Source organism: Podarcis bocagei (genome assembly GCF_964188305.1).
Source record: "Podarcis bocagei genome assembly, chromosome: 10".
Classification (NCBI taxonomy): Eukaryota; Metazoa; Chordata; class Lepidosauria; order Squamata; family Lacertidae; genus Podarcis; species Podarcis bocagei.
The window spans coordinates 51,871,063-51,897,648 of NC_138135.1; the positions used below are offsets into that span (position 1 = coordinate 51,871,063).

General features: G+C 39.4%; 1 protein-coding gene across 5 annotated transcripts; it reads left to right on the plus strand.

Moving 5' to 3' along the window:
* The first annotated feature begins 124 nt into the window (after positions 1-124).
* Positions 125-19,051, plus strand: RPAP3 (RNA polymerase II associated protein 3). Of its 5 annotated transcripts, none has more exons than XM_081211575.1 (17): positions 125-369; positions 2,317-2,469; positions 3,028-3,168; positions 4,992-5,114; positions 5,853-5,980; positions 6,464-6,585; positions 7,498-7,568; positions 7,656-7,781; positions 8,241-8,368; positions 9,428-9,549; positions 10,341-10,411; positions 10,528-10,644; positions 11,090-11,316; positions 13,452-13,656; positions 15,494-15,591; positions 17,064-17,164; positions 18,457-19,051. In XM_081211575.1, exons 1-17 carry the CDS (start codon positions 133-135, stop codon positions 18,540-18,542), a joined length of 2,256 nt encoding a protein of 751 aa, XP_081067701.1. In that variant the 5' UTR covers positions 125-132; the 3' UTR covers positions 18,543-19,051. The 5 variants fall into 5 exon arrangements, with proteins under 5 accessions (XP_081067701.1, XP_081067702.1, XP_081067704.1 ...); XM_081211576.1 differs by having other exon boundaries at positions 251-369; positions 2,262-2,469; XM_081211578.1 differs by having other exon boundaries at positions 307-401.
* Positions 19,052-26,586: the final 7,535 nt, after the last annotated feature.

Sequence of the window (26,586 nt, forward strand, 5' to 3'; positions counted from 1 at the left end):
AAGCCTCTCGAGGTCGCTCCGCCCCGCCTCTTTGGTACCAACGAGATGTGGAGAAGGAAAGAGAGCACTGCCTCCGGCTGCTTCTTTTGAACCAATCACCGAGCGGAGCGAGGAGGCGGCGGGAAGGCGGAAATGAAGAGGGGAGGGGAATCAGACGGTATCCATGGCACTAGAGGCAGCAGGCAAACCAAACCGCGCAGGCGCCAGATAAGGCCGAGGGTCCTTTCTATGGTTACCACAGAAATACCTTTTTTTCCGCAAGGGGAGTTTTGCGTCACTGCTCTGTGGCGCGCGGGATTCTGGGAAAGGAGCGCGGCGCTCGGAGTGACGGCTGGGGAGCGCGAAAAGGCGGGACCAAACTCCGCGCAGGTGAGGAGGCTGTGGGCGCCGTCGATTGACAGGTGGGGCGGCTGCCTGAGGGAGGGAGTCTCGGGGCCGGCCGGCGGCGAGGTCTCTGGCCCGGGGAAGGCTCCCCTGTGGCAGTCTGAGGGCCGGGGCCTTCGAGAGGCCCCTTGAAACCGGGGGGGCGGACACAACAAACAAGATCGCGCCATTCTCACGTTCACTGTTCGGTTTGACTCTGAGGTAATTTCCCAGGGAGTTTTCTGTCAGACTCCCATCGTCTTACGCGTAGCTGTCGTATCGTTATAACGAACTTCGCCATGAATTTAGTGAGGGGAACATCGCCTCCAAGCCTGTCCCTGGGGGCCTAGCGCTGTTGCTGAAGACCGAACTGTTACGTGGTGCTGAACACGTGTCTCTGAACACGTGTCTCTATTCCTGTATACAGAAGGAGGGGTGGCCTGACCTCTGCAGTTTGAAAAAAGAAAGTAAAAGAATAGTTTGGTCCAAGGGCACTATTTAATTTACTTGTTGGGCGCTGTTTTGCCAGAGGAGCTCACCCAAAAGGAAAACCATGCATGCATTAAAGCCGGGGGTGTATACATTAAAACTTCCTGCCCACTCCAAAAGGCCATATAGGCCGTTAAAAGCTAAAGTTGCCTGCTTTAAAAACTGTGTTTTTGCCTGGCACCTAAAGATACATAGCAACGGCACCAGGTGAGCATCTGCAGAGAGAGCAGTTCCTTGCCACCCTGCAATGATTCATTTTGTTATTTATTTATTTATTTATTTATTGAAACATTTCTGCCTCACCCTTCATTGAAATGATACATCACTATAAACTCTGGCCAAAACAACTATGAGCAAAAAAAGTAAACAAATGGGACCTGTGGATATAGGGTATACTATAGGGCAGTATACAAATGATGATGGTGATTGTAATAATAATAATAATCGGGACAATAAAGTCACAGCAAGAGCAGCAATAATTATGGATCAAAATCTGGCCAGATGGTTGACTTCCCCCACCCTGAAAGAAAGGCTTGATAGCATAGGTGGGTTTTTAATTGGCACTGAAAAGTCATTGGTGTTGGTATTTTAAGGGGCTTTGGCAGTTTTCACCATTTGTAGCTTAGGAAAGAAGAAAAGTGTGTGGAGTACTCAAGGTGCAATGCAATAGAGGGGTGGGTTTAGTACAGGGGTCTGCAACCTTTAAGACAAAAAGAACCACTTGGACCCGTTTCCAAAGGAAAAAAAACTGGGAGCCGCAAAACTCGTCATTATAAAAATAACTTTTTTGTCACTTTTTTATTCTTTGTTTGACCCCTCAGAATTACTCCTCCTCATTGAAATAAACGTTAAATTAACAAGTTACCTTTTTTGTGTGTGTGTTCTTCACTCCCCTTCAAAACAGTGACCAGCGTACATGCCCCTTACAATGTAGTGGGCGGGCGGGAAGGTGACGGGACGGTGCGTGACTAACGCACGCACCGCCCCCATGCGACGTCACAGCCAGTACAGCGCCCGCCACAGTGGGGAGTGTCGGGGCGCACAATGCGCCTCCTCCCCTCGCTAGTATCCGCCCCGGAGCTGTGGCAAAGGTGTAAAAGAGCCACATGCGGCTCTGGAGCCACGGGTTACTGACCCCTGGTTTAGTACATCTCTGCCACATGATGGTTTTATTGTGAAAATAAGACCCCCCCTAACTTTGCATGTTAGTGGACTGGGCATATGTTTAATGGTCTAATTTGCTGTGGCTCTGTATAATTCAGTCTAGTTTCATTATTTTTTTAGGGGCTTTTAGAATGATAGTAGCCTGGTTTTCCCCACTAAATTTATCGTATCATCAGAAGACGTTGCTTGTTTCAGTACTTAAGGACATCAATACTTTTCTCTATTCTTTTTTTTCCTTCATCTAGTATCTGCAAATGTTTGTTAGTAGCCTGACATTTCCCAAAACCTTTTAATTACCAGATGACTTCACCAAATAAAGCAATAGAGTTACAGATGCAAATAAGACAAAATGCAGAAGAGTTGCAAGATTTTGTGAAAGAATTAGAAAATTGGGAAAAGGATATTAAAGAAAAGGATTGCAATTTACGGCAACAGAGTGGAGTTCCAGTCAAGGTAAATTAAGTTATCTGATACTAGGATTGACGGATGCTTACAAGTAGAAATATGTCCTTTTTAAATTTCAAGTGAAACTACAAATAAATCACTTGTATTACCGATGTAGTTTTTGCCATTTTGTGCTTAGCATGTTTGTTTGGCGGGAAGTCATATACTTAGGTTTCCTCTTTTACAAAGCAAAAGGAGACTCTTTGTAAACTCTGAAACATTTAGGTCATAACTTTCAACAAACTATGCATAGTGCCATTCTTTTCAAGATAGAATCATATGTAATATTGCAATTGTTTCCCCAGCTTAAGCAGCTCCCTTGCCATTCACAGCTACTTTCTCTGAGAGAAGAGATCCCTTTGTCAGCAGGGGAAGAATGGAACTACACAGAGCATAGAGATTGTTTAAGTGGGTCGCATACCTGGATGAGTCTTCCTTTAGTGCATTTGGGAATATACATCCTCATCAATGGCCAATAAATCTGCTTGTGTACTATGGGAACTAGAAAAGGGCAAATCAATTTATTAAGTTTTCTGATACTGAATAGCAACCTTTTCTGATATTTAGGATTTACCACCAATTCGAAATGAAGCTTATAAGAAAAGGAAGAAAAACAAAGTTAAAGCCATCTCTAAGAAAACTACTGAAGAAAATAAAAAGAATAAGATAAAATCTTACGATTATGAGGCATGGGGGAAGCTTGATGTGGTAAGCTGAATCTAGTTATTAAAATGCTAGGAAAAATACAGAGTTTTGTTTTGTGGGATTTAAGTATGTAACATTAAAGCATGCTATGAAATTTTAAAAATACAATTACAAATTCAAACATCTTTTTTTTATTAAATTTACACCTTTATCTTACTTAGGAAGAGCCCAGGGCAATGTAAAGCAACCATGTGAACAAAATAATGATAAAAGAACCATAAAACATATATACATTTTTTTAAAAAAACTTGTAGCAAATTATTTAAAACGGAAATACATGTGTTGCTCAATAGAACACCTCTTATTTGTAAAACTGGAAAGGCCAAGGCAAAGGTAACTGTTTTCATTTGGTATCTGAAGCCCAACAATGGGAAACATTGGAAAAATCATTCCAGATTCAGGGACCTACCATAGCGAATGCCCTTCTGCACATCTCTTCATCCTAAATATTGTTGGGGACCTCAAGCAGAGCCCCAAGATCTGTAATCCATCACTACTTTGAATCACATCTGGTATTATACAAGTGGCTAGTGCAGAGCTTTTAGGATAGGTGATCCCATCTTACTGCCTCAGTCAATAATCTGGCAGTAATATCTATCACTAGCTGTAGCTTCTGGACCCTTTTCAAGGGTAGCCCCATAGCGAGTGCATTGCAGTAATCCAAATGGGAGGTCACTAGAGCATGGGTTACCATGACTAGCCAGCACTGAAACAAAACTCAAATACCTCCAAAGGTTCAACTAAAGAATATTACAGTTTATTAGTGAAACGTATTGTCTGTATGTTTTATTAGAATGTAGTCTAATTCATGAGATAATTAAGATGGACGTAGATTAATTAACATTTCTGATCTGTGCTTATCCAATTAAAACGAATAGATGTTGCACAGGAGCACCGTTGTCCAGATTACATTCTTGTACCCTAGCCTAAGATTTTAGCTAAAGTAAATTTCACCAAAGGCAGATTTAGTCACAAGAAAATGTATTTCTTGGTTGTCTTAGAGCATTCTATATACTGTAGAAAAATGTTGTAGATTTCTAGTTGTAACATGTGACGCTACAGACTTCAGGAAGGGTGGGTGTGCCGGGGGTGGTGGTCTGCTTTCATGTAAAGCATTTATTTCACATTTAGTGAGCACATTGTGGAGAGGCTAAAGTAAGTTTTTAATATGGAGAAGTAATCCAAAATATGACATCACTCCTTTTCCCACACTCTGAAGTGGTACAGACCCAAATTCTACCACCTCATTCAGTGTATGTATAAACAGGCTGTCAATTATACAACAGTCAGTAGAACTAAATTAGCTTAAGTATTCAGGCTTAATTTGAAGGAATGGGTTTCTGTGCAGGGGCCCATAATCCACTTTTTCCCTTTTCCAAGGGAGCATTTCTAAAATGCTGTAACTTGAGCTCTTGAGCCAAAACCCAGCTGTATAAACAAGTGCTCAAAGCTCTCTCCCTTATCAGTCCATGAAGGCCGGTAATGACAGATGACCTTGTCCACTCCAAAGTGGAATTTCAAAAAAATACTTCCCAGAAATTCATTTCTAACATTCCTTCTGAAATGGCATTGGGCAGAAAAAATTTACTTTCAGAAGCAGTTACTCCATTTTGTGATATTACTTTAGCTCTGATAACGGAAATCTTTATTTAAAAAGTGAAAAGACAGTTTGCTTTAGCTTGTTGGATAGGAGTTGGGTGAAATACGTGGATGAATGTTAGTGATATAACTAATATTTAATAAGACATTCACTGTTTTTTACTACTTTGTTTATTCACCCTTTAATTTTTTAATTTGTAATTTTCTTCAAATGTGTGTCATTTCAGGATAAGATACTTGAAGAACTTGATAAGGAAGATAGCACCCATGATTCAGTGTCTCTAGAATCAGATTCTGAAGAAGATGGAATACACATAGACACAGAAAAGGCTCTTGCTGAGAAAGAAAAGGTTATTTTGGTCTTTCAGAATGAGGGACATTTTTGTTTTCTCCTAACACCCTTTAGGATGTACCTTCAGATTAAACCTTGAAACCAAGAGATTAACTCCAGACATTTTTGGATATTTTACCGTGACTCATTCCTTATCTAATTATTTTAAGACATGTTATGGGCTGCATGGTGATTTGATCTCCTTTTGTTATGTTGATGATCTTCTTGAGATAGGCAGTTCGGAATTGTGGTATTTACTTACTTTAAATCATGTTCCATTTTCTGTAAAAACAACAAGAAGGAAACCCAACCTGGTAAAAGCTATAGATGTTTTGGAAAATTGGTGACAGTCACACTCTTCCGTCCTGCTCAACTCTTATCTCCCAGTGCAGGTTGTGTGATCGAAAGTGAGGTCTGAAAACTGCTAGAATTTGTGGTTACGGAAGTCATTTATAAACAGAAGTGTGAATTGGGGCTAGAGAGATGTGCCCTCTTCCCAAAATTTTATTATATTATTTATTTGCATTTATATTCATTTCCTCATTTTATCTTCAAAATAAGCCATGGTGTAGGATGCACGTGAGTCTTGCTGAGCTCTTTTTCAAGGGTTCCATCTGAATTTGGTTGAACGTGGGCCACAAAATCCTGAAAGCTGGCAAACACAATTCCCAAGATACAAGAAAAGTAACATTGGGTGGGGGGGAGGAATCAGTTTGAAGTATATTCACATCACTGATCACTATATTTTGTTTAACAGGGTAATAATTATTTTAAGCAAGGAAATTATGATGCTGCAATTGAATGTTACACAAAAGGAATGAATGCAGATCCTTACAATCCTGTTTTGCCCACAAACAGATCATCTGCTTTTTTCCGACTGAAAAAGTAAGGTTTGTTTTGGATACTTTGGTATTTCAGGATTTCCTTAAGCATTCAGCTCTCCCTCTCTTCTTTTTCAGTAGCCTTGTTTTGGCTTTAAACCTGTCAATGCTCAACCATTTCAGTTTGCCATTTGACAGATTAATTAACAAAGAACATGGGAAATTAGTGCCTTATCAGAAGCTGGCTGATGCTCAGCATCCTGAAAGTGCAGAGGCAAACATTTCTGAAGTAGTCCCATTTTATGAGCATTGACTCCTTGAAGGGGGGTGGTAGGAAACATCGGAGTCGCATGCTGTGGCTGCCCTGTCATACAGTGGGGGACAGAATACACTGAAGGGTATAATATAGCTGACAGTCTTCCCCAATTCAGCACCAGTGCAACTTTAGAAGTGTTCATACCCACATTTCTGTGAATTGCATGGGTTTCTGTTTGCATGCTTTTAAGGAATATGCATTTGGGATGACAAACCTACAATATTGTTGCAGGTATTCTGTGGCTGAATCTGATTGTAACTTAGCACTTGCCCTAAACAAAAATTATACAAAGGCTTATGCCAGAAGAGGAGCCGCTCGCTTTGCTTTGCAAAATTTTGACGGTGCTAAAGAAGGTATGTTGGATTTTCTGTTTCTGTATGTTTAATACTCATTCATTTTGGCTGTCAAAGACATTGCTCAGCCACAACTCATTTCATCCCAGGCCATTAACCATGCTTGCTGGGGCTGATGGGAGTTGTAGTTCAACAACATATGCAGGGCCAAAGGTTCCCCACATGCCTGCTCTAGATAAATAACTTTTTGATTTATGGATTGACCTACCAATATACCAATTTCAGCATTAATTCTTCAATTTGCCTTGTCTCTGAAGCATGAATGGAAGAGTTCAGCCAATTAATTAATGTATACAGCATTCTGAGAAACTTCTCAATTGAACAAGATTCTGGGAAACACCCATATATTATTAATTTTAAGTAAAATATGCTGTATCTCAAATGTCACTGGACATTATTGGTTTGTATAATCTTGGAAGAAACTTCTTATATTTGTTCCCCTTCTTTAGTAAGTGTCTGTAAGAAAAATTACATTGGAGAAATGACTTTTTTTAAAAAAGGTCATTTTGCAGATATAACAATATTGTCTTAGATTCATGTTTGCTGATGTTGAAAATCGCCCAGGTTGAAATGTAATTACAAACTGTTGGAGACTAACAGTATTCTGAAATGTGATGAGATCTGTTTTCCATCTTCCCTCAAAATGAAGTCTAGAGACTGTGATACCTATTGATGAACTATAAATGTGTTTCATGTTATCTTCTAGTTTATGTAGTTGGGTAATAATGCTATTAAACTTTTGGGAGGTTACTTTGAGAACTATTTACTTGTTTTGCTTTTTAAGTGAGGTATGTCAGTGCATTTCCTATACAGGAAGCACTGCTGATACGATTAGCAAGCCGTAACTTACATTTTTCCTAAAGGTTCGTGCTTTTCACCCTATTAATGTATATTTTCATGTCCTGCTGTCAGATTACGAAAAGGTTTTGGAGTTGGATTCAGACAACTTTGAAGCAAAAACTGAACTTAGGAAAATCGAACAGGTAAATAATTTAAATTTGCCCAATGAACATGATTTTATTTTTTGCTATGTAGTATAAATGTTTTGCATGTCTTATGTCTTATATTAGGCTCTCCTGTCGAAAGAAGGCTTCCAAACTGAAGAATCAGATGTCTTTACCAACACTGAAATAACAGAACAGAAACAAACTGAGGAGGAGCAGCTAAAGCAAAAGGCTATGGCAGAAAAAGATTTGGTAAATAGAACATATAATGTTCAAGATAGTTGTGGGAGTTGTGGTGGAATTTTATAGTGGTTCAGAATTCATTGCATTGTGGAGGCCTTTTTGCACAGTTCAGCACCATGCAGAACTGGAACCCACGTCTGTGACAAATGGAATAAGTGTCTAGTGTTTAGTTAGTTGTGTGGTTTTTTTAAAGCGACCAAGTGTTAAAACACTAGATTTACATTATTCTGATGTAGCTCCAGCCCTGGCCCAGCTGCTATATGATTGTATTGTGTTGTCATATGCCAGACATTCTGAAATCTGCATTGCTGTCTGAAAAAGCATACCCTATCACTACTTCTATTCTCTTCTTTCACATGCAGGAGTGTGTGAGATATTGAATAAAGTCTTAATTTTTGAAGTGTTGCTCACTTGTATGAAGATGCAATTGTTGATGTTTACACTGTTTCTCTTCCCCAAATATCACAGGGAAATGGCTATTTCAAAGAAGGGAAATATGAAATAGCAATAGAATGCTACACACGTGGAATAGCAGCAGATGGCACCAATGCGCTTCTTCCAGCCAACAGAGCTATGGCCTACCTGAAAATTCAAAAGTGTGTGCTCTTGAACTTGCAATTCCGCATGATCTGTGTATTTTCTTAGCATTTAAATCAATTCTGTCTTTTGAAATCTTTTTTAAAATACATATTCATAAGCACAGCTTTTTACTAATTGCACTCTCATCATATCTATTAAAAAACAATCTTAATTAATTTTCATATAACATAAACAGTACAACACAACATTTTGTTCCCACAAGAACATTTTGTTCCCATAGTGGAGATTATGTCATAGCTTGGGTTGGTCTAATGCTGTTTTGCACTTCACCGAACTGATTTGAAAATGTTTTTTTGAGTGAAATTAAAACTTGTGTACATAAGCAAGTGGCTAATGTAAGCACTACTTTCATATATTACAAGAATGACTTAATGGAGGAATTCAGAGCTACGATCTCCTCACCCATTCTCATTGCATTTTATTCATCAAGTTTTAATATTCAACCAGTGAAGTAGAATAAAGTATTCCTTTAGAGCAGAGCTTTCCAAACTGTGTCACAACACATTAGTGTGTCAGCTGCAGTGTGTAGGTGTGTCACGTGAACGCTCCCCTCACTCCTCCCGGGGCTGGAAAGAGGTTAGTTTAACCTCCAGTTTGCTAGAAAAATTGGATTACTCTGTCATGAAATGATGCATGTCTAAAATTGTGTCATCAACATGAAAAGTTTGGAAAGCTCTGCTCAGGTTCAGATTGGTACTGTAGCTGTTACGTTGTCAAGACCAGAGAGCAACTCTGCTATAAGTTTGTAACATATTCAACTAAATGTTTTTGAACTTTCCAAATAACGGTCACATAAAGTTTAAATTTAGGCAACATAATTGGTTTTTAATCCAAGCACTTCTTTAATGTAATCACATTGCGAAAGGTCTGTTCAGCTCTAGAGATAGAATTACACAGCTTCTAGTAGCATATAATTCTCATATTTGCTCACATGTGACATAGATATGCAAACTTTGGTCAGAATTTGTTGGAGTGACTGTAGACTCTAAGAAACAATATCTGATGGGATCTGCACTACTAAGTAATTCTTTTAAATGTTTTCTCTTGATGATAAGATATGAAGAGGCAGAGGAAGATTGTACTCAAGCTGTATTACTAGATTCCTCCTACTCAAAAGCTTATGCCAGAAGAGGGACAGCGAGAGCTGCACTGGGAAAGCTAAAAGAAGCTATGCAAGGTGGGATTTTTAATGGATGTGTGATTGTTGTTATCTTTTGATGAAGTTTTTGCTCAATCATAATTTCTCAGTGCAACAGCCCCAGTCCACCAACAACAATCTAGTATGATAGCAGCAAAACCTGGGCAAAAAGTAACTGGGGTTTTTTAACACCTAGATTTTCTGAGCTGCTATGTTTGCCTGATATAGTTGGGCCACTGTAAAGGGGAACATGGATGTGCTCCTACCCACTTAACCTTTGCCCAGGGAATAGCACTGAAACTTAATTTTATTTCCATAAGGAGACTCTCGCATTGAAGGAGATGTGGCAGAATCTGGACCCTGTCTAAATTGCTAATTGAGAATCTAATCAATTTGCTATTTGAAATTGGGCCTTGCATCCTGCTTCATTGGAGTCACGGCTGGTACTGCTGCTTCAAAAGAAGTAAAGCTATTTTGCACTGAAAGAGAGAATGAAAATTGCTTAGTTCCCATTTCCTTGCTATTGCTCTGAGTGCAAAATATCATTCACAGTAGCTTACATTTTAATAAATAATGTTACTGTTACTGTTATTGCATTTCAGTAGTTCATTAATAATTAGATACTTGAGCATGCCGTAGTCATGGAAATCACGTTTATTATAGTGGGGAAAGTCTTCTTTGGGAGACCAGTTGGATTCAGTGGGACTTCCAAATGGTTAACGTTTGATAATGGATCATGTCTTAACAATTGCAGATAAATACGTGTAAATTAAGTGTTAAAACCAATTATCATTACATTAAATTGGTGTTTCTTGATGTAACTTCATCAGATTTTGAAACTGTTTTGAAGCTGGAACCTGGAAATAAGCAAGCAGTAAATGAAATAATGAAACTTAAGAATGTAAGTGTGTTGTACTTCAGTATCTCCCTAGTTACTTCCTTAAATTACTTTGAGTATTTTTCTGAGTTATAAATCATTCCGATTTTCATGGATGGTTATTTACTAATCTTTTAAAGGAATCAATTGCAAAAGGGCTGTGGACAGGCACGGAATGTCCTGGACTATCACAAAAGGAAACAGAAGTACAAAATCTAGTGAAACCTATTGATAAACCGTTGCATCTTAGATCAAAAGTAAGTATAAATGATGAGGGTATCAGGTGTTTTTACCCTGAGGATGGGGTTAGTGTGAGCAGGGCAAACTTGTGCAGGCTTGAAGTGTTGTAAAGAAGAGGATCAGTTTGTTCAGGAAGGGAAGTTACAGGCAGGATGTTTGCTGGTATGAAATCAAGAGAAATTTCCACAAAGGGTAGAGGTGGTCTTGTAAATACTGCCATACACATTTGGGGCGAGATCAATTGATAGGAGGCAAATTCCGTTGCTGTGTGTGTGTACTAAAAGGGTGAGTGTGTCTTTCTGTGATTGCCTACAAAAGTTTTATGCCACAAACAACTTCTTAGTATCGGGATTTTCATATTTGCTATGGCAGGCACAGGTAAGCTTTGAGAATGCACCCAGTTGTTCACAGGTATGTTAAAACCGCTGTAACTAACTCCCTGCATGGTTCTGTTCGGTTTAGAAACCCTTGAGAAGAATAATCATTGAAGAAGTGGATGGTGAGATTCTGACCGCAAATTTGGTGGCTACCCCAAATCCGCAACCTAAACAGTCTGTTTCTGCAAGTGTAGAAGCAACACATACCTCAGCATCTGCACAGAATCCAAGCAAAGATTGTTTTTCTTCAGCTGATACTCCCAAAGCAAAGCTGTTGAAAATAGAAGAAATCGGAGATTCTGTAACCATAGAGTAAGTACTGGTTTTAGTATTAAATATGAACTAGTGGTTTGTTTTGCTCCAAACAAACATGTTCACAATAAACTATTAACTATTAGCCTACTATGAGTTGTGAATTGACCCATATTGTAATGGGGGTCGGAGGCCTTATGAACGGAATAAACAAATGGGAACTTTGGTAATGATTTTTATCAGCTCTTTTAGTTACATAAAGGTTAGGATAATTTTAGCTCAAGACAGTTGATGCTAAAAACCATGGTGGCTTAACAGTGTGCATGTCCTTTTGAATGAATCTTAAAAGTAAAACTACAAGGCTGTTTTTTCAGGTCTAATACATGTTATGTAAGTACACAAATAGAAGAGTTTATAGCTTTCCCCTCATATATTTTAGGAGTTGTTGAGCTTATATTAGGATTGAAGTTGTTGAGGTTTTTTTTAGGATTTTACCCCAGGAAATAAACTGCATGGGCCGGATTAGACCCCCAAAATGGACTTTGGACATGCCTGCTATATATAGTATACAGTAAACATTTTATTCCTGTAGCAAAGTTCCAACCCTTGAATATATGCCAAATGGAATGACAGATAAATTACAGGAGAGCAAATGGCTACACTGTAATCAGTGTTGAGAGGGTTTGTACAATTGACATTTTTTTTCCCTTTCACATTATGAAATTTTATAGGGAAAGGCTTTACTTTTCTAGTTGTGAAAATCCCTTTTGGTGTTTAAAATATTCAGAGCACTATGGGCTTAAAGAATTGTTGTTTCTTACCACTTTTTTCCTCAACAAATTAAATGTACCGTTAAATATTTGGTGCATTAGCATTTGGTATTAAGTAAATCTCTAGTTCTGAACTTTTATATTCATAACCAACTTTGTTGCACGATTGTTGAAGCATTTTTACCCTTTAAACATTGCAAGTAAATCTAAAATGTATGTCAGATCAAGTGTAAATAGTACTGTTGATGTATATAGTCTTAATCATGTATTCCAATATTGTTGCTATTGTTTGCAAGATTAGGCTTTGAAAATGTACGTTGCACAAGATTGTGCAGTTTTCTACGCAATCTACTTAGTGGGGATTAGTGTTAGAACAGAATTCATTTTGACAACATCCAATGAAGTGTCACCAATAATGCACATATATCAATTATATGCAAGCTTTTTGCATGATTGAGATAGACTGAATCTTACATTATGTCTTTTCCTGACCTTGTCCTTTACTAGAACAGATTCTGATCTGTTAAAGGGAGTCTCTACCATCATTCTGGATTTTTTGTTTTCTTTTAACCTGGTGATGAACGGCCAGGTGCAGCTTCAAGGTGACATCCAGTTATGTTCTCCAGCTTGCACAATGGTAATGCACTTGCAGAGTGAACTTGAAATTTATCATCTTCTATCTGCAGTCCTCTATGTGCCCCCCCAAATATGCCCCAGAGGGTCCCCCAATATTCCAGATCCACTTTTCTTTTGGGGGGGCAGCAGAGGGCTGCTGTGGGAGGAGACAAAGTTCATTGTGGAAGTGCACACCTGCCTGGACTATGTAAAAATTACATACGTTGAATCAGGAATTGCTATAATGTTTCCATTTCATTTCAGTCAGACTTTCTTGGGACTCCTGCGCAAACTCAGAGAGATCAATCACTACTGTACAGAGTCCTGTACTCTAAATCAGGGAGTCATAAATGGGTTGGGACCAAGTATCAGAATCAGTGCCTTCTCCATAGCTTGGACTCTCAGATCAACAGCTGAGAGAGGCCCTTCCTACTCTTCCCTCTTTGTCAAAGTTGAAAAAAATGACAACCAGAGAGAGGGCCTTCTCAGTTTTGACACACCGTTTTTGACATACCTTCTGTAAGGAGGCTCACTTGGTGCTGATGTTCTCTTTTAGGTGTCAGGTGCAAGAAAATCTTTCTGTTCACTGGCATTTAAGTTTTAGGAATTCTGAATGTTTTGCTGATAGTTCTGTTTTGTCTGCCAATTGTTGTTAACATGTGTCTTATTGATGGGACTCTTTAATTGTGTGAATCACTCTGGAACCAATTTTGAAGATTGGTTTGAATAAATATAACCGTGTTTTGTAAAACCTGTCTCCAAATAGAGGCTAGGTAATCATCCACTTCATGTCTGCCTTAAATGTTTTAGACCTGTCAGCAAAAGCACCGTGAAAGAGAAACCATCATCTCCGTCTCAGTCTTGTGCTATGAAAAAACAAACTAAGACAGAAAAACAAACACTTCTCCCCGCATTTACATTCCCTGTGCCTCCAGTTCCTGTGAATTCTTTTCAGCTGGAATCAGATTTCAGAAAATTAAAAGGTTACCCAGATAAATTATACGCATACTTGAAGGTAAGCTTCTTCATAGCTAAGTATGGTTTCTACCAAGTTGTGTAACTTTACAGTGCAGTCTTTCTTAATACCTTTCTTTAGGATAAAGCAATTACCAACTTGTGATTTATTTAGTTTATTTCATTACATATTTGTTGTTGTTGTCCATGAATAGTACCTTTAGGGAAAGTTTTTTCTGATTGAAGCTTCAGGGATGTGTTGAGCAGCCTCACTGTTTCAGTCAGTTCATGCAAAGAGGTTGCAGCTGTCTCCAAAGCCAATTCCATCGTGTCCAGTGTGGGGCGTCCCATACAGGGTTTTTTGGGGTAATAGCAGGAGGAGAGGGGAGCTCCAGTGCTGGCTGTGCAGCCTCAAGTTTATTTAAGGATTTGGAGTGGCCTTCCTCTCTTTCACCAGCAGCCCTAAAACCATCATAGGTGCTTCATTTGAGTGCTGACACTCCACTTGGCTTCAGGACTCAACCTTCCACTGTAGTATTAGAACCAAGTGTGTTCCTTTTTCCTGTGAGTCTCTGTAGCCCTTGTGCTAAGCTAAAGAGAAGGCAGTTCTTTAAAATGGATCTGGGTAGAATTGAGTTGGACACCCATTTTCCACTTAGCGATCTTGGACTGAAAGGAAGCAGGAAGTCAGCTGCCTCCTTTTGTTCAACCAAACTCAGCCCCTGCTGCTCTCTTCTGCCGATATTTGCTGGCAATGTGCATGCCTGGATAATCAATCTGTCTCTCTCTCTCTCTCTCTGTGTGTGTGTGTGTCTGTATCTGTATCTGTATAATCAGAGGTACTTTTGGAGGGGAAAGACAGGATTTCTTATGTAACTTCGGGAAATTCTCTCCATCTGTAGGATTGCATGCATCAGTTATACTGAAAGTGCTTATTAAACTGCATATACTTATAGAGCTATCTGTGGTATAGGAGTCTTAAAACCCTTAACCTTCAGAGAACTCTTTCCACATCAGCAAGACAGTAGAAGATCCTCTGACCATATGTTGATTACCTTGAATCCTGCTCTTCCTCCAAGGACCTTAGGTTCTTTTCTCCCCACCCCCTGATTTTCATTATAACCCTTTGAAGTAGGTAAAGCTGAGAGAGAACATCTGGTCCAAGGTGCTTGCTGCTGCGCTAAGCAGCAGACTGTGAATCCTAGGTCTCCCCTTTCACAGTCTCTGTACGCTGTCACAGGATCTTACAGCATGTTCTAGGCCACACATTCCATTCATACTGGTCCTGGGAGCCTCACTGTCACTTCGTATGAACTGAGAGACCTTGAGAACAAATCCAACATTCCCTGATGCTGCCCAGTATGGGGAGAGGGGCAGTCAGTATTGAAAGGAGCAAGCTGTACATCAAGGAGGCGTGTTCCACCATTACTATCACTCTCATTGGAGAACCATGATAAACTCCCAAGGAAATCCATTGTTCCCTAGAACAGTTTTAAAACTGCTGGTATAATAAAACGTTTTAATTGATTTGATTCCTTTCCAGTCAAGCTTTTGTTTCTATATATTTTTTTCATTTTTTTTAATAATAATATTATTTAGTTTTCCAACAAATTGAACACAACACTACAAAAACCAAAAAAGAAAAAACATACAATAATACAATACAAAAACAAAAACAAAACAAAACAAAACTGCAAAACACTAACATACAACTAACAAAACAAAACAAAAACCATTTATAACACAGTCCATTTTCAATATCTTATCTTTCTTTCACTAATTTCCACGACCTCCTCACACCTCACAAGCTTTTGTTTCTATAGGCACTGTGCAAGAACATGAATTCTGATAGTGTGTAATGCCTGCTTTGTTTTTCTTTTTCTTTTGTTTTCTCAAAGCAAATTGATCCTTCACTTTATCCTAATCTGTTCCAAAAATCCTTGGATCCAGATGTATTTAGCCAAATTTTGAAAATTCTACAGGATTTTTATACTGGGTAAGTTTTTCAGTTCATGGATTTTTAGATGGTAAATTGAACAGCTGGACTCATTTCCTGGCTGAAAAGCAATTTTCCTGTTTTCCAGAGCATATTTCTGGCTGCTTGTTGTTCTGCCCGATACTAGCAATATGCCAGTACTTGGAATTAGTGTCGCTTGAATAATCTGTAAGAGAAATGATATTTTACAAAGCAATTTTGGGGAAAGTAAGAAAAAAATCAGCAGCAAAGTGTTGCTTAGAGCTGGAACACTTCAATGCTTACCTGTCAGAATATTTGGATGAAAATCCAGAGTTGACTCACAATACAATGGTCAATAAATATATGGGCATCTTAACAATTGTTCTTTCACTTGTTCTGACATCATACCATGCCTCTGAAGAGTGGTGCAAAGTCTAACATGAGACTCTCCCGTCTATCCATCCATGTAACTTGAGTGCAGAGGAAACATCTCATTGTTGACTTTGGAGGCACAGCGCAATGCCAAAAAGTCAGCACCTTCTGCCCAGATTCTAGGTTAATGGGAAATGCAGTGTCTGGCTTTGCACTATGCTCTTAAGACACTCAGAATGTCTCTGAAGCATAGTGTGAAGATCAAAACTAGATTATACAAATCCTCTGTATGTGCCAGAGATAATGACTGTACCAAGTCTAGTTAAGATTTGTGGAACTTTGTCACCATGCTTGCTCATTTTTTCTTAGCTGCTTATGCATAAAACACGTGGTTCGTTTCAAGTGAAATCAATATTCTAGAATATCTTGACCTTTTAACGGTGATGCCAAGAACTGAGCTTTGAGTCATATAGAACCAAAGCATGTCCCCTACCACTGAGCAGTACGAACTTAGTCGTTTTGATGTGCTTATGAGAAAGCACAGCATGTGTATTACTATTAGTATTATTAGTAAGACCCTGTATTAATGCTGCACACACAGAAAGGGGGAGTTGAAGGAGTGCTGGCAAGATAAGATCAAGTTCCTCAGAAACAAGGAAATTTGGATTAGATGACTATCAATTTAATGTAATGTTGGTAGGAGGCAAGTACACAAAATACATCCATTATCATGAAAACAGTCTGGAATGATGTTCAGCATGGGAAACTTTTCTTATGTGAAAATGATTGCTGCTATGCTACTTTGAACAAAATGAAATACCACAGTTGCACCTTAAACGAGAGCAGTTTCAGGATATTTTCTACAAAATATTCTTATTTTGGATGCCCATAGGAACATAAGGTCATCAAGTTGCTTTTCTGGATATGTCAAAATTATCAGATTATTGGCAATCATATCTGATTTGTAGCTTGTTGTAGTGTTTGCTTATATAAATTGTTTTTAATACTTGACTAATTTTATCCATGCATTCTGTTTTTCACTTTTTACTTGAGTTTGATAATGCCATATACATGTCATGAAATTATCCAATCAAAAGAAGTTGTTTATAGGTGTATGTTAATGTTTCCCTCTCACACAGGAAAGAAGAACCTTCACTCATCTTAGAAATTCTGCAGAAGCTGTCTGAATCAAAAAGATTTGATATGGCAGTAATGTTTATGTCTGATTCAGAGAAAAAAGGTAAATAAAATGAAACCATGGGTCACTAATAGAATCTAGTAGTTGGTAGGTTTAGAGATGGGCGTGCTAATTGCACAGTTTGGTTGCTGCAACAAAATCCTGAAAGTGTTGTTTCGCTTTTTTTGAGAGAGAGAGAGAGATTCTATCCAGCATCATTGTTTGAGAAAATAATTTTCATCACCTGCTCCCCCCACCCCAGCAAAACCTAAAACCAAAATTAGGTAGCTTGGGCTTCTGGTGCTGCTGTTGGGTTAGTATAAAATGGAAATGGAAAGTGACTGGATTTCTCCCTCTCTCTGAGGAATCTTAAAGCTCCTGCTAATATTTAGCAACCCAATATAAATAAAATATTGCAAATTGGGTCCCAAAGAACAATGTTGCAGTTCTTTCTTTTGGAGCTTAAAAAACAATTGTTGCATCAGAGGCAGGAGTTCCTGCTCCAACCTGTGTCTTACTTCATGTGCAAAATTTATTTTCTCTTAAGTTTAGAACATTTTAGAAGTGCAACCAGTCTTTATGCAAGTCTGTGGAATACAAGTGCTGATTTGGTCTCAGAGGTGGTCAGAGTGAGACAATTGGAAGTAGTTTTAGCTTTTTCTGCAATCTAAAAGATATGAGGGGGCAGTATTAGGTATTAGAAATCCAAATCAGTCACCTCTCACCTGCAGTATTAACAGTGAATTCTGCTGCAGGGCCCCCATAGCAGTAAACTACATGATTGTTATAGTCTACTCTCTCAACCCACTTGGCAACATGGCCAATACAAGCAGTGGTTTACAGTCGTACCTTCAAAAACTAAATTGCGGCTTCCGATTGGCTGGAAGCTCCTGCAGCCAATCAGAAGCCGCGGAAGCCCTGTCAGACATTCGGGTTCCAAAAGAACGTTCGCAAACCAGAACAGTCACTTCCAGGTTTGCAGCATTCGGAAGACAAAACGTCCGAGTTCCAGGGTGTTTGTGATCCAAGGTACAACTGTATACTGTAGCATTGTTTGTTTGCTACTCTTAGCTTTCGCCCAGCTTGCAGTAATACCTGTGGACAACACTGTAAACTACTCAGAGGAACATATTAAAAAGTCACAAAGCAGCACAGAACCTGATTTTCTCCTCTCTGCACCTCTGCCTTTGTTAGCCTGCCCTGCAGCTGATAAAGAACATTTTGAAGCCTCCCATACTGTGAAAGCCCTTCGCTTCTCTTCACCAGCCACTTGCCAGGCAGTCTCATGCAGAGAATATATATATATGAGCTGATTAAAAGGCTTAAGAAATGCACTAATCTCTCTTTTCTTATAGCTGCACATTCGTTATTTGGTCATTTGGAGCAGTCAGGATTGAAAGAGTCTTCCGTTAAACTGCTCAAGACAAGATACGGTATTTAAGGCAAATACCTTTTTGTGTCCACATAGAAGTACAGCTGATTCTGCACTGTTTTGGGAAGACACTTGCCTTCGGATGATCAGTGAGACTCCCATCTAGGAGGATTCAAAGTACCTTCCACTTGCGCATGAGGATTGTTTGGTCCCCCCATGCCACATCACATGTTTCTTTGGAAAGTCTCCGCACTTTCAATAGTAGTTTCCTGGATAGCGAAGAGAGAGGAAAGGCTGGTTTTACATTTACCGCTCCATGCACTGCGCTTTGGAGCCAAGCCTGTGAAAAAGAAGCATTTATGTGGAAAAGGTAAATGTGTGTCTTCCGGTCCAGCAGGGTACCTCATAAGATTTAGCACGACTGAACCTATTTTAAACTCCTTTTGATCATATTGTAGAATCAAGGCTGACAATGAGCTGTTAAAATATTTTATAAATTTTGCGTTGTATGTATTCATTTGCTGTTTTAAAATATTTGTGTATTTCTGTTCTTATCAATAAACAGACATTTAATTCCAGGATTCTGAAACTGTTGTGTATGATTACAGATTTCAATGTTGATACCTCTTGTCAGATTTTTCAGGTGCAGATGGGTGAAAATCTGATTATTTACAACCACTTGCCACCTTGCCTCTCTCCCCATTTCAGTTACTAACAATGAACATTTTTCTCCTAAGGATTCATCAATCATTGTTTTGGCTTTGTCAGTCTCTTCTTTCTGAGACTATATGTATATCACATGAGTTAATCACCCTTTTACCTCTTCAAACACCCACCCTTACTAAGAGTTTAAAACTGGTTATTTTGCATTTCACTGGTGTTAATTACTGGAATCAAATGAAGGATGTATATTTCTGTATATTCTTCAATAACATTAGGTGTATTCGTGGTGCTAGATAGTTGTCAATTAAACATTTTGACAATAGCATTATATAAACACACTATTTTTTCTTGACACATTTGTTTTATGACATCTGCTCATTTAAAAAATAATTACCAAGGTCTTGCTACATTGATTTCTAACCTATCCACTTGAATCAGGTTCAAATCTAAAAATAAAGCACATTACATATTGTAGCCTGAATGAATTGTAACAAAGTTCAAAGCCTTTTAAAAACACATTTGGCCATCTAAAGTCAGCCAGAAAGAGCAGGTTCTGGAAAAAAAAGCCCTGCTACTCAGGCTGAGAGTCCATTTACTTCAGCATCCTCATCATTTCCCCCACATCTCCAGGTGTGCATCTAGGAGACCAACATTTGGGGCATTAAGACAGTAGATCTTTCCTGCTGTTTAAATGCACAGTGGGCAATTTCTGTGCCCATTAATGGCTTGCATTGCCCCTAACATATGCATTATTCTTCAGAAAACAACTGGATGGAATTGGTCCCTGTGGAAATAAATGTTTGGCTTCCTGGTTATTCAAAATTCTAAACCTCCAGCAGTTAACCAAGTAAATAGCGACAGCCCATTAAAAAGAAATCACAGCGAATGCAGGTTTTATAGGTAGAACAAATGAATTTGTTTTCATTGCCACTTTGTAGACATTGCACGCTGTACCTTATCCTCTAGAACAGGAATTTTCAGACTATTCAGCATGTGTATCAAATGCTACAATGAGCATCAGTTAAACTAATGCTGAAAAATGAGCACTTAAGACCAAATTATGGGATTTTTTCAATAAAACTATCTCTTCAATTGAGCAAAAGAGGCTTGATATTCAAAATCACAGCTGTTCGTTTCATTTAAATGTTGGCTGGCTGTAAATATGAATTCATATTTGAAAATGCCACTCCTATAATTTAGTAAATGCTTAAGTAGACAACCTATCCCTGGAATAGAGAACAGGACATTACTCATCCCTTGGTTCATAGGGACACTAGTTCTATTTGAACTGTTCCAAGAAATGTCATGAGAGACCCAAATTCTGATTTGCTTGGACTGTATTGTTTTCTTTGGTGACAAGCAATAATGAGAGTTTGGTTTGACTGTCTTCCAAAACCATTGTGAGTTATCCAGTAAAAACAGCAAGAATGTTTGTTATTAATCTCAATTGCCTTGGCATATTATAATCTTGAGGTCTGGTTTTTAAAGACAATTTATGCTTGTTATCTTCTGCAGAACCCCATCATTGAATTGATCTTGAATGTAACAAAACAAAACAAAAAGAAACACCAACTCTGTTCTTTCTTGATGAGAACAAAGACTCATACTACCTCTGACCATGGAAGCAGAGCAGAGCCATCATGACTAGTTTGGGAACTACTGGTTAGAACTCTGAGTCTAAAAATACCTTAGTTCACTACTGACACTCTTCTCTCCCACCTCCAGTTTATTCATTAAACATGTACCCTTTCTTACCCCACAAAATGCCAAATGTAGTTGTGATCTTCACAAACAGACTTGTGCATGCACACACATCAGACACGGGCAATATCAGCACAGAGAAGCAGCTTCTACCTGAATTGATGTGTGTGAATGCTGATGTTGTGTAATTCAAAGTGTTATGAACTTCACACATGTTCCCACAGCATCCGTTATGATGAGCGATGAACGGAACAATTCATAAAAAATGTAGGTTGTGCCATAGATTAATCAAATATAGGTAAAGGGACCCCTGACCATTAGGTCCAGTCGTGGCCGACTCTGGGGTTGCGGCGCTCATCTCGCTTTATTGGCCAAGGGAGCCGGCGTACAGCTTCCAGGTCATGTGGCCAGCATGACTAAGCCGTTCCTGGCGAACCAGAGCAGTGCATGGAAACGCCGTTTACCTTCCTGCCTGAGTGGTACCTATTTATCTACTTCCACTTTGACGTGCTTTCGAACTGCTAGGTTGGCAGGAGCTGGGACCAAGCAAAGGGAGCTCACCCCGTCGCAGGGATTTGAACCGCCGACCTGATCAACAACCCCTAGGCTCTGTGGTTTAACCCACAGCACCACCCACATCCCAATCAAATATACCTGCTGTCTTATTTTTAGTCTCTTTCCTAAAAATCCATAATGAGCTTTCCTCTGCTCTCTCATAGCATACTGCAAACTGAAATACCAGTTAATGGGGAGCGAGCATCTTCAATATAACTTTTTTAAATGAAACATGGTTTTTTTCCCTCGGTGATTGAAGCAAATTTATCCACGCTCACTGCTATGCCTTAAAAAAACACACCTGTCCAATTCAAAATCACAGTCTCTTCTCTAACTGCTGCTGGTCTTCTAAAAGGCCCAATTTAAAGGTACAATGAAGTTTCAGGATTTTAAAAGTTGCTATAAGCTCCTTTCACCTGCTTTACCTCTTAGAACTCAGCAGGGCAGCTCTCTCTGTGGCTGGTGTCCTAGATTGATAAACTGAGGGTAGTACCCTATTCAAACTATGTAATTTCTATTTTTACTGCAGTGTTTGGCAGTTTTTAGCCCTAGCCAGCTTGCAACTCTAGTTGAGAGAGTTGTGTGGAAAGAGAAAAGCACAGAGAAGTGAAGAGCAGGGGGGAAATGGGCATTTAGAATCTTTTTAAAGAAGATGCCCCCCTCCCGCCTGATCTTCGCTTATGTACGCAGGGGCCTGGAACGTAACCTCCATATCAGTGGGGGTACACCTGTATTGTGCGCTTGCTTAAAGACACACAAGCATATCTGATCATTCCATTGCTACCCTACGGCCTCCCTTTCAGTCTCCTTCCCAGTCCTCTCTGCAGCCCACTGCCATGTGAGGTTTTAATCCCAGTCAAACTGACAGCTTCTCTTTGCCTGTCTAAGCATGTAATTACTCAACTTCAGCAAGAAGCTGGGTGACAAACTGCTTCAGTTCCCCAACCAAGGGGATATTCTGAGCTATGGATTCATAGCTCAATATGTCGTTCTGCTTGTGCAAATCTCCCCCGCCTTATGATGTGTGTATTCTTTTGGGGCAATGCATGGCTGGTCACCCTAACATTTTGACCTGGGCTCCAATCTTCAGTCCAATTTGAAATATATCTGCAATTGGTCCTGGGGCATCACAGAGACTGCCTGGAGCTCTCTGATCCATGACAGTGACCAAGACCTAGAGGCTGACTGAGGTGCTCTTGTACTGTTTAGTACCAAGAACAAAAGCGGTAATAGGTATAGTTCCCAACACGGGTTTATATCCAGTGCTCTCGTTCCACTTGCACAATGTCAGTTTGCATTTCTTAGTGCAGAAAGAATTGATCTGATGTGTGGAGATCTTCCCTATTTCTGATTAATACAAGAGGATTCCAGAAGCTACTAGAAGCTTCTCTGTGTGAGAGAAGCAGGCAGAAGGGTCATGAATGTTTGGGTTATACCTTCAGGGAAGCTGGTTTGAACTAGTTCTCTTGTCTCTTTCAATTAAGGTCATGCTGACTATAATAATAAGCCAGAAGGAACCTGAGTTTTACTTTCTGTCTCTCTTCTGGTGTGGTGTTCTGTACACACCATGCTTAGTGTTGAATTTTAGTCTTATTCAGTGCTTTTTTCGGGGGGGTGCAGGGGTACACATACCCCTAAACCAGTGGTGTCCAAACTTTTTTCAAAGAGGGCCAGATTTGATGAAGTGAAGGGCTGACCAAAGTTGTTAACCTTTTCTTAGGATTGAAGTTGTTGAGGTTTTTTTTTTGGATTTTATCCCAGGAAATAAACTGCCACAGGGGCCGGATTAAACCAACCGGAGGGCCGGATTAGGCCCTTGTAACAGACTTTGGACATGCCTGCCCTAAACATTTTGTGAATCTAGGTTTAGCCTCATTGAGGAGCAGTATTTCAGTATGAGTAGGAAAATGAGAAAGAAAAAAAACAAGAAAGAAAAAACAAGAAAAAAAGCACTGGTCTTATTCTGAGTTAAGAGTATAAGTTTTTGTAAATGCTGCAACTAGATTTTTTTATGGACTGTGCCAATCCTGAATGTTTTTGAATTTGTGACCACTAACCTCATTTGCCTTCAACACAAGTAAACCTCTGCTGGATGAAGTATTATTGCCTCTGGTCTGTTTTTGGGAACATGTTTAAGGTCTTCCTCCACATGTACAACACACTTCGACTTTGGCAATGCTACGTCCATTTCCTCCCTGATTCAGCACCCTACGCACCCTCAAAATCTTCTTCAGAGAGATTGGGGGATCCTCTGGAACAGATTTGGGAGGGTCACAGGGAGAGGAGAGCAACCTCATAGCACACACAGCAATGGATGCAACTCTGTCATACCAGCTCAGTCACAAGCATGATACAATATACCGTATTTTTCGCTCCATAAGACGCACTTTTTTCCTTCTAAAAAGTAAGGGGAAATGTCTGTGCATCTTATGGAGCGAATGCCTATGGATGGCGGGGGGATCTGCTGCAGTTGCGAGCAGAGGATGCATGGTTCCCCTTCCTTCCCTCCTCCGTGGCTCGCTTTGAAGCAGCAAAGCGGGAGAGGAGCCGCTTACATGGGTGTAAGCGGCTCCTGTCCGGTTGGCTGCTTTAAAGCGAGCATGCTCTCTTTCCCTCCCTCCTCCCCGCTCAGCTTGCTGAAAAGATCCTTCTCCGCACACCCCACGCCTGCTCCTTGTCCCTTCTGTGTTTTTCCTTCCCTCCTCACTTAAAACGTGGTTACAAAGCACGGATCCACACGGATCTTCAGGATTTTTGCACTGGGTCACCCCAAATTCACCATCAGATCACATATCATGTTCATGGCTACAGCCTGCACCAAAAAAATCACACACCCATTGTTGCCTGGGGCCGCAATGGTGCAAAAACGTGGTTACAAAGCACGGAGCCACATGGATCCTCAGGATTTTTGCATTGGGCTACCCCAAACTCACTGTCAAATCACATGTCTGTGGCCACAGCATGAACCACAAACATCATACATCAACTGTTTTGTTCAGATTTTTTTTTCTTGTTTTCCTCTAAAAACTAGGTGTGTCTTATGGTCAGGCGCATCTCATGGAGCGAAAAATACGGTAGATGCTAAAACTACTCCACCCCAGACTTACTCACAGGGAGTCAGTTATTTGTATAGGGAATCCAATAATAATGATTTTCTTCATGGGAATGAGTATTAAGTGGCTTTACAAATATGGAGCAAAATTGCTTTCAATTTGGGAGCATTCAAATTTCTTCAGGGTGGTTGGAAGTTTCTTTTTCTGGCTTCCAAGCAGCTTATAAGTAAAAAAAAAAAAATTCATTGCACAGCTAACCATTCTTAGAGCCTTCTGTTATTCTGTTATTCTGAGTAACTAAATTGGTGGGCTGTATTTCTCCACATGTTCTGACACTTCTCTTAGCAATTTTTTTTTGTAATTCTGCTGCTGCTGAAAGATAAAGGGGGGAAACTTAGTGAAATGGATATTCTGTGTAGAGCTGAAGTAATTATTACATGCTTGTGGAAACACAAGTTGGTGCCACAGTTCTTCTGAAGCAATTAGGAAGTGTGGTGACACTGTTTCAATGGTACTGTCACTTTGGGACTTTTAACTACAAGGTATATTACAAAAGTACTATTTGGAAGATGAAAAGGCCAATTTAGATTCAGCACTGGAAAAATATCACAGGCAAAAAAGAAAAAATGGGGGGCAGGGGAGTCAAGATCTATAATATACCTATCTTTGGGAAGATCATTCTTTCCTGATGAGAACTTGGGGAGGTTTGCAGGCTAAGGTTTGAGGTCATAGACCATTTTAAAAGCCATTAAAAACAGACAGACAAAAGAATCCCTGAATGCATGTGTGGTTTCTCACAGACTCTTGAATTCATCATCATTATCCTTTTCTCTGAGCCAAACCCTGGGATGCAGGGACCAGAGGAGAGAATGGTGAGTCACAGCCACGAGGCCTCAAAATACTAGGTAAATAGTAAAATTATTATTATTCTGGGAAGCTTTTAATGCTTGATGCTTTACAATGTTTTTATATGTGTTTGAAGCTGCCCAAACGGGCAAGGTATAAATAATAAAAATTATTATTATTATTATTATTATTATTATTATTATTATTATTATTATTTAATTATTATTATTATTCTGCTCCCTCCCCCAAGAAACCTTAAACTTCCTGGGAAAGCGACATCATTTTTACTGTCTCTTTTGCAAGGAGTGTGAGAATTGGGGGAGGGATTTGAGGGGCTGACATATGTGCTTCCATTTACCTTATTAATGCAAAGGGGTGCCCGAGGACTTTTTTCTCTTTGAATCAGGTTTAAAACACCCTATTTGTGCTCAGTGCAGCATGTGGTTCTTTGAAGAAAGGACTTCAGGTACATGTCTTTCTACAGTTTGAAATTCTAAACCCTCTGTTTTTCTTATCTGTGCTTCACCCCTTCTGCCTCTCAAATGATTGAAATAAAGACAATTGGAATTAATTCCCATGATTAATTTCAACCCCTTGATTACAATGGGTTTCCACTGAGTAAAGGTTAGTTGACCGCAGCGCTAGGTCTTTAAATGAATAATTGCCTACTGGTCACCCAGTAAAAAGGGAGAGGTCACTGACCTAACGGAAGATAGGGGGATGTATTTTCTGAAGTGTGGAACAATGAGTGGTCAATGCTAAATCATTTCCATCTAGAAGTATTTTAAATCTGTTTCTCTTTAATGTCCCACAAGATTTGGCCAGTGTTTTTTTTTTTTTTTTTTGGGGCAATAAGGTTACTGGAATGGAAAAGGGACTCCATCTTCAAATATCCCTCTCAGAGGTTTATGGTAATTATCAAAACTCTGAATGAGTCACACACATTGTGAACATTATGAAATCCAATTATGATTAAAGTCCCCTTTTCTATCCAGTTAAATATACAGCAATTTGAATTTTTGTGGGATTTTTTTAAAAAATTAAGACAAAGTAGATCTTTTTTCTAAAATGGCTTCCTGACCTGTTCCCCATGAACATCTCACCATTATTACCCCACACTCAGCAGTCCTTATCCCATTTATCCTCATTAAAAAAGGTCTTTGAGATAAGTCGATATCATTCCTGTTCTGAGAAAGGGCTGAAAGTGAGAATTCCTTGTCCACGGTAGAAATAAAGTCCTAGCCTTGTCTGACATTTCGTCCTCTGGGCCCTGTATTCTGCCTTCCTTATTTATT

What these genes read in the sequence shown, in the direction of transcription:
- RPAP3 (XM_081211575.1), top strand. Translation starts at nt 133, where the DNA reads ATGAAGAGGGGAGGGGAATCAGACGGTATCCATGGCACTAGAGGCAGC. An exon ending in AGAGTGGAGTTCCAGTCAAG is followed by an intron (nt 2,470 to 3,027) that starts GTAAATTAAGTT and finishes TCTGATATTTAG; the next exon opens with GATTTACCACCAATTCGAAA. An exon ending in AATTATACGCATACTTGAAG is followed by an intron (nt 13,657 to 15,493) that starts GTAAGCTTCTTC and finishes GTTTTCTCAAAG; the next exon opens with CAAATTGATCCTTCACTTTA.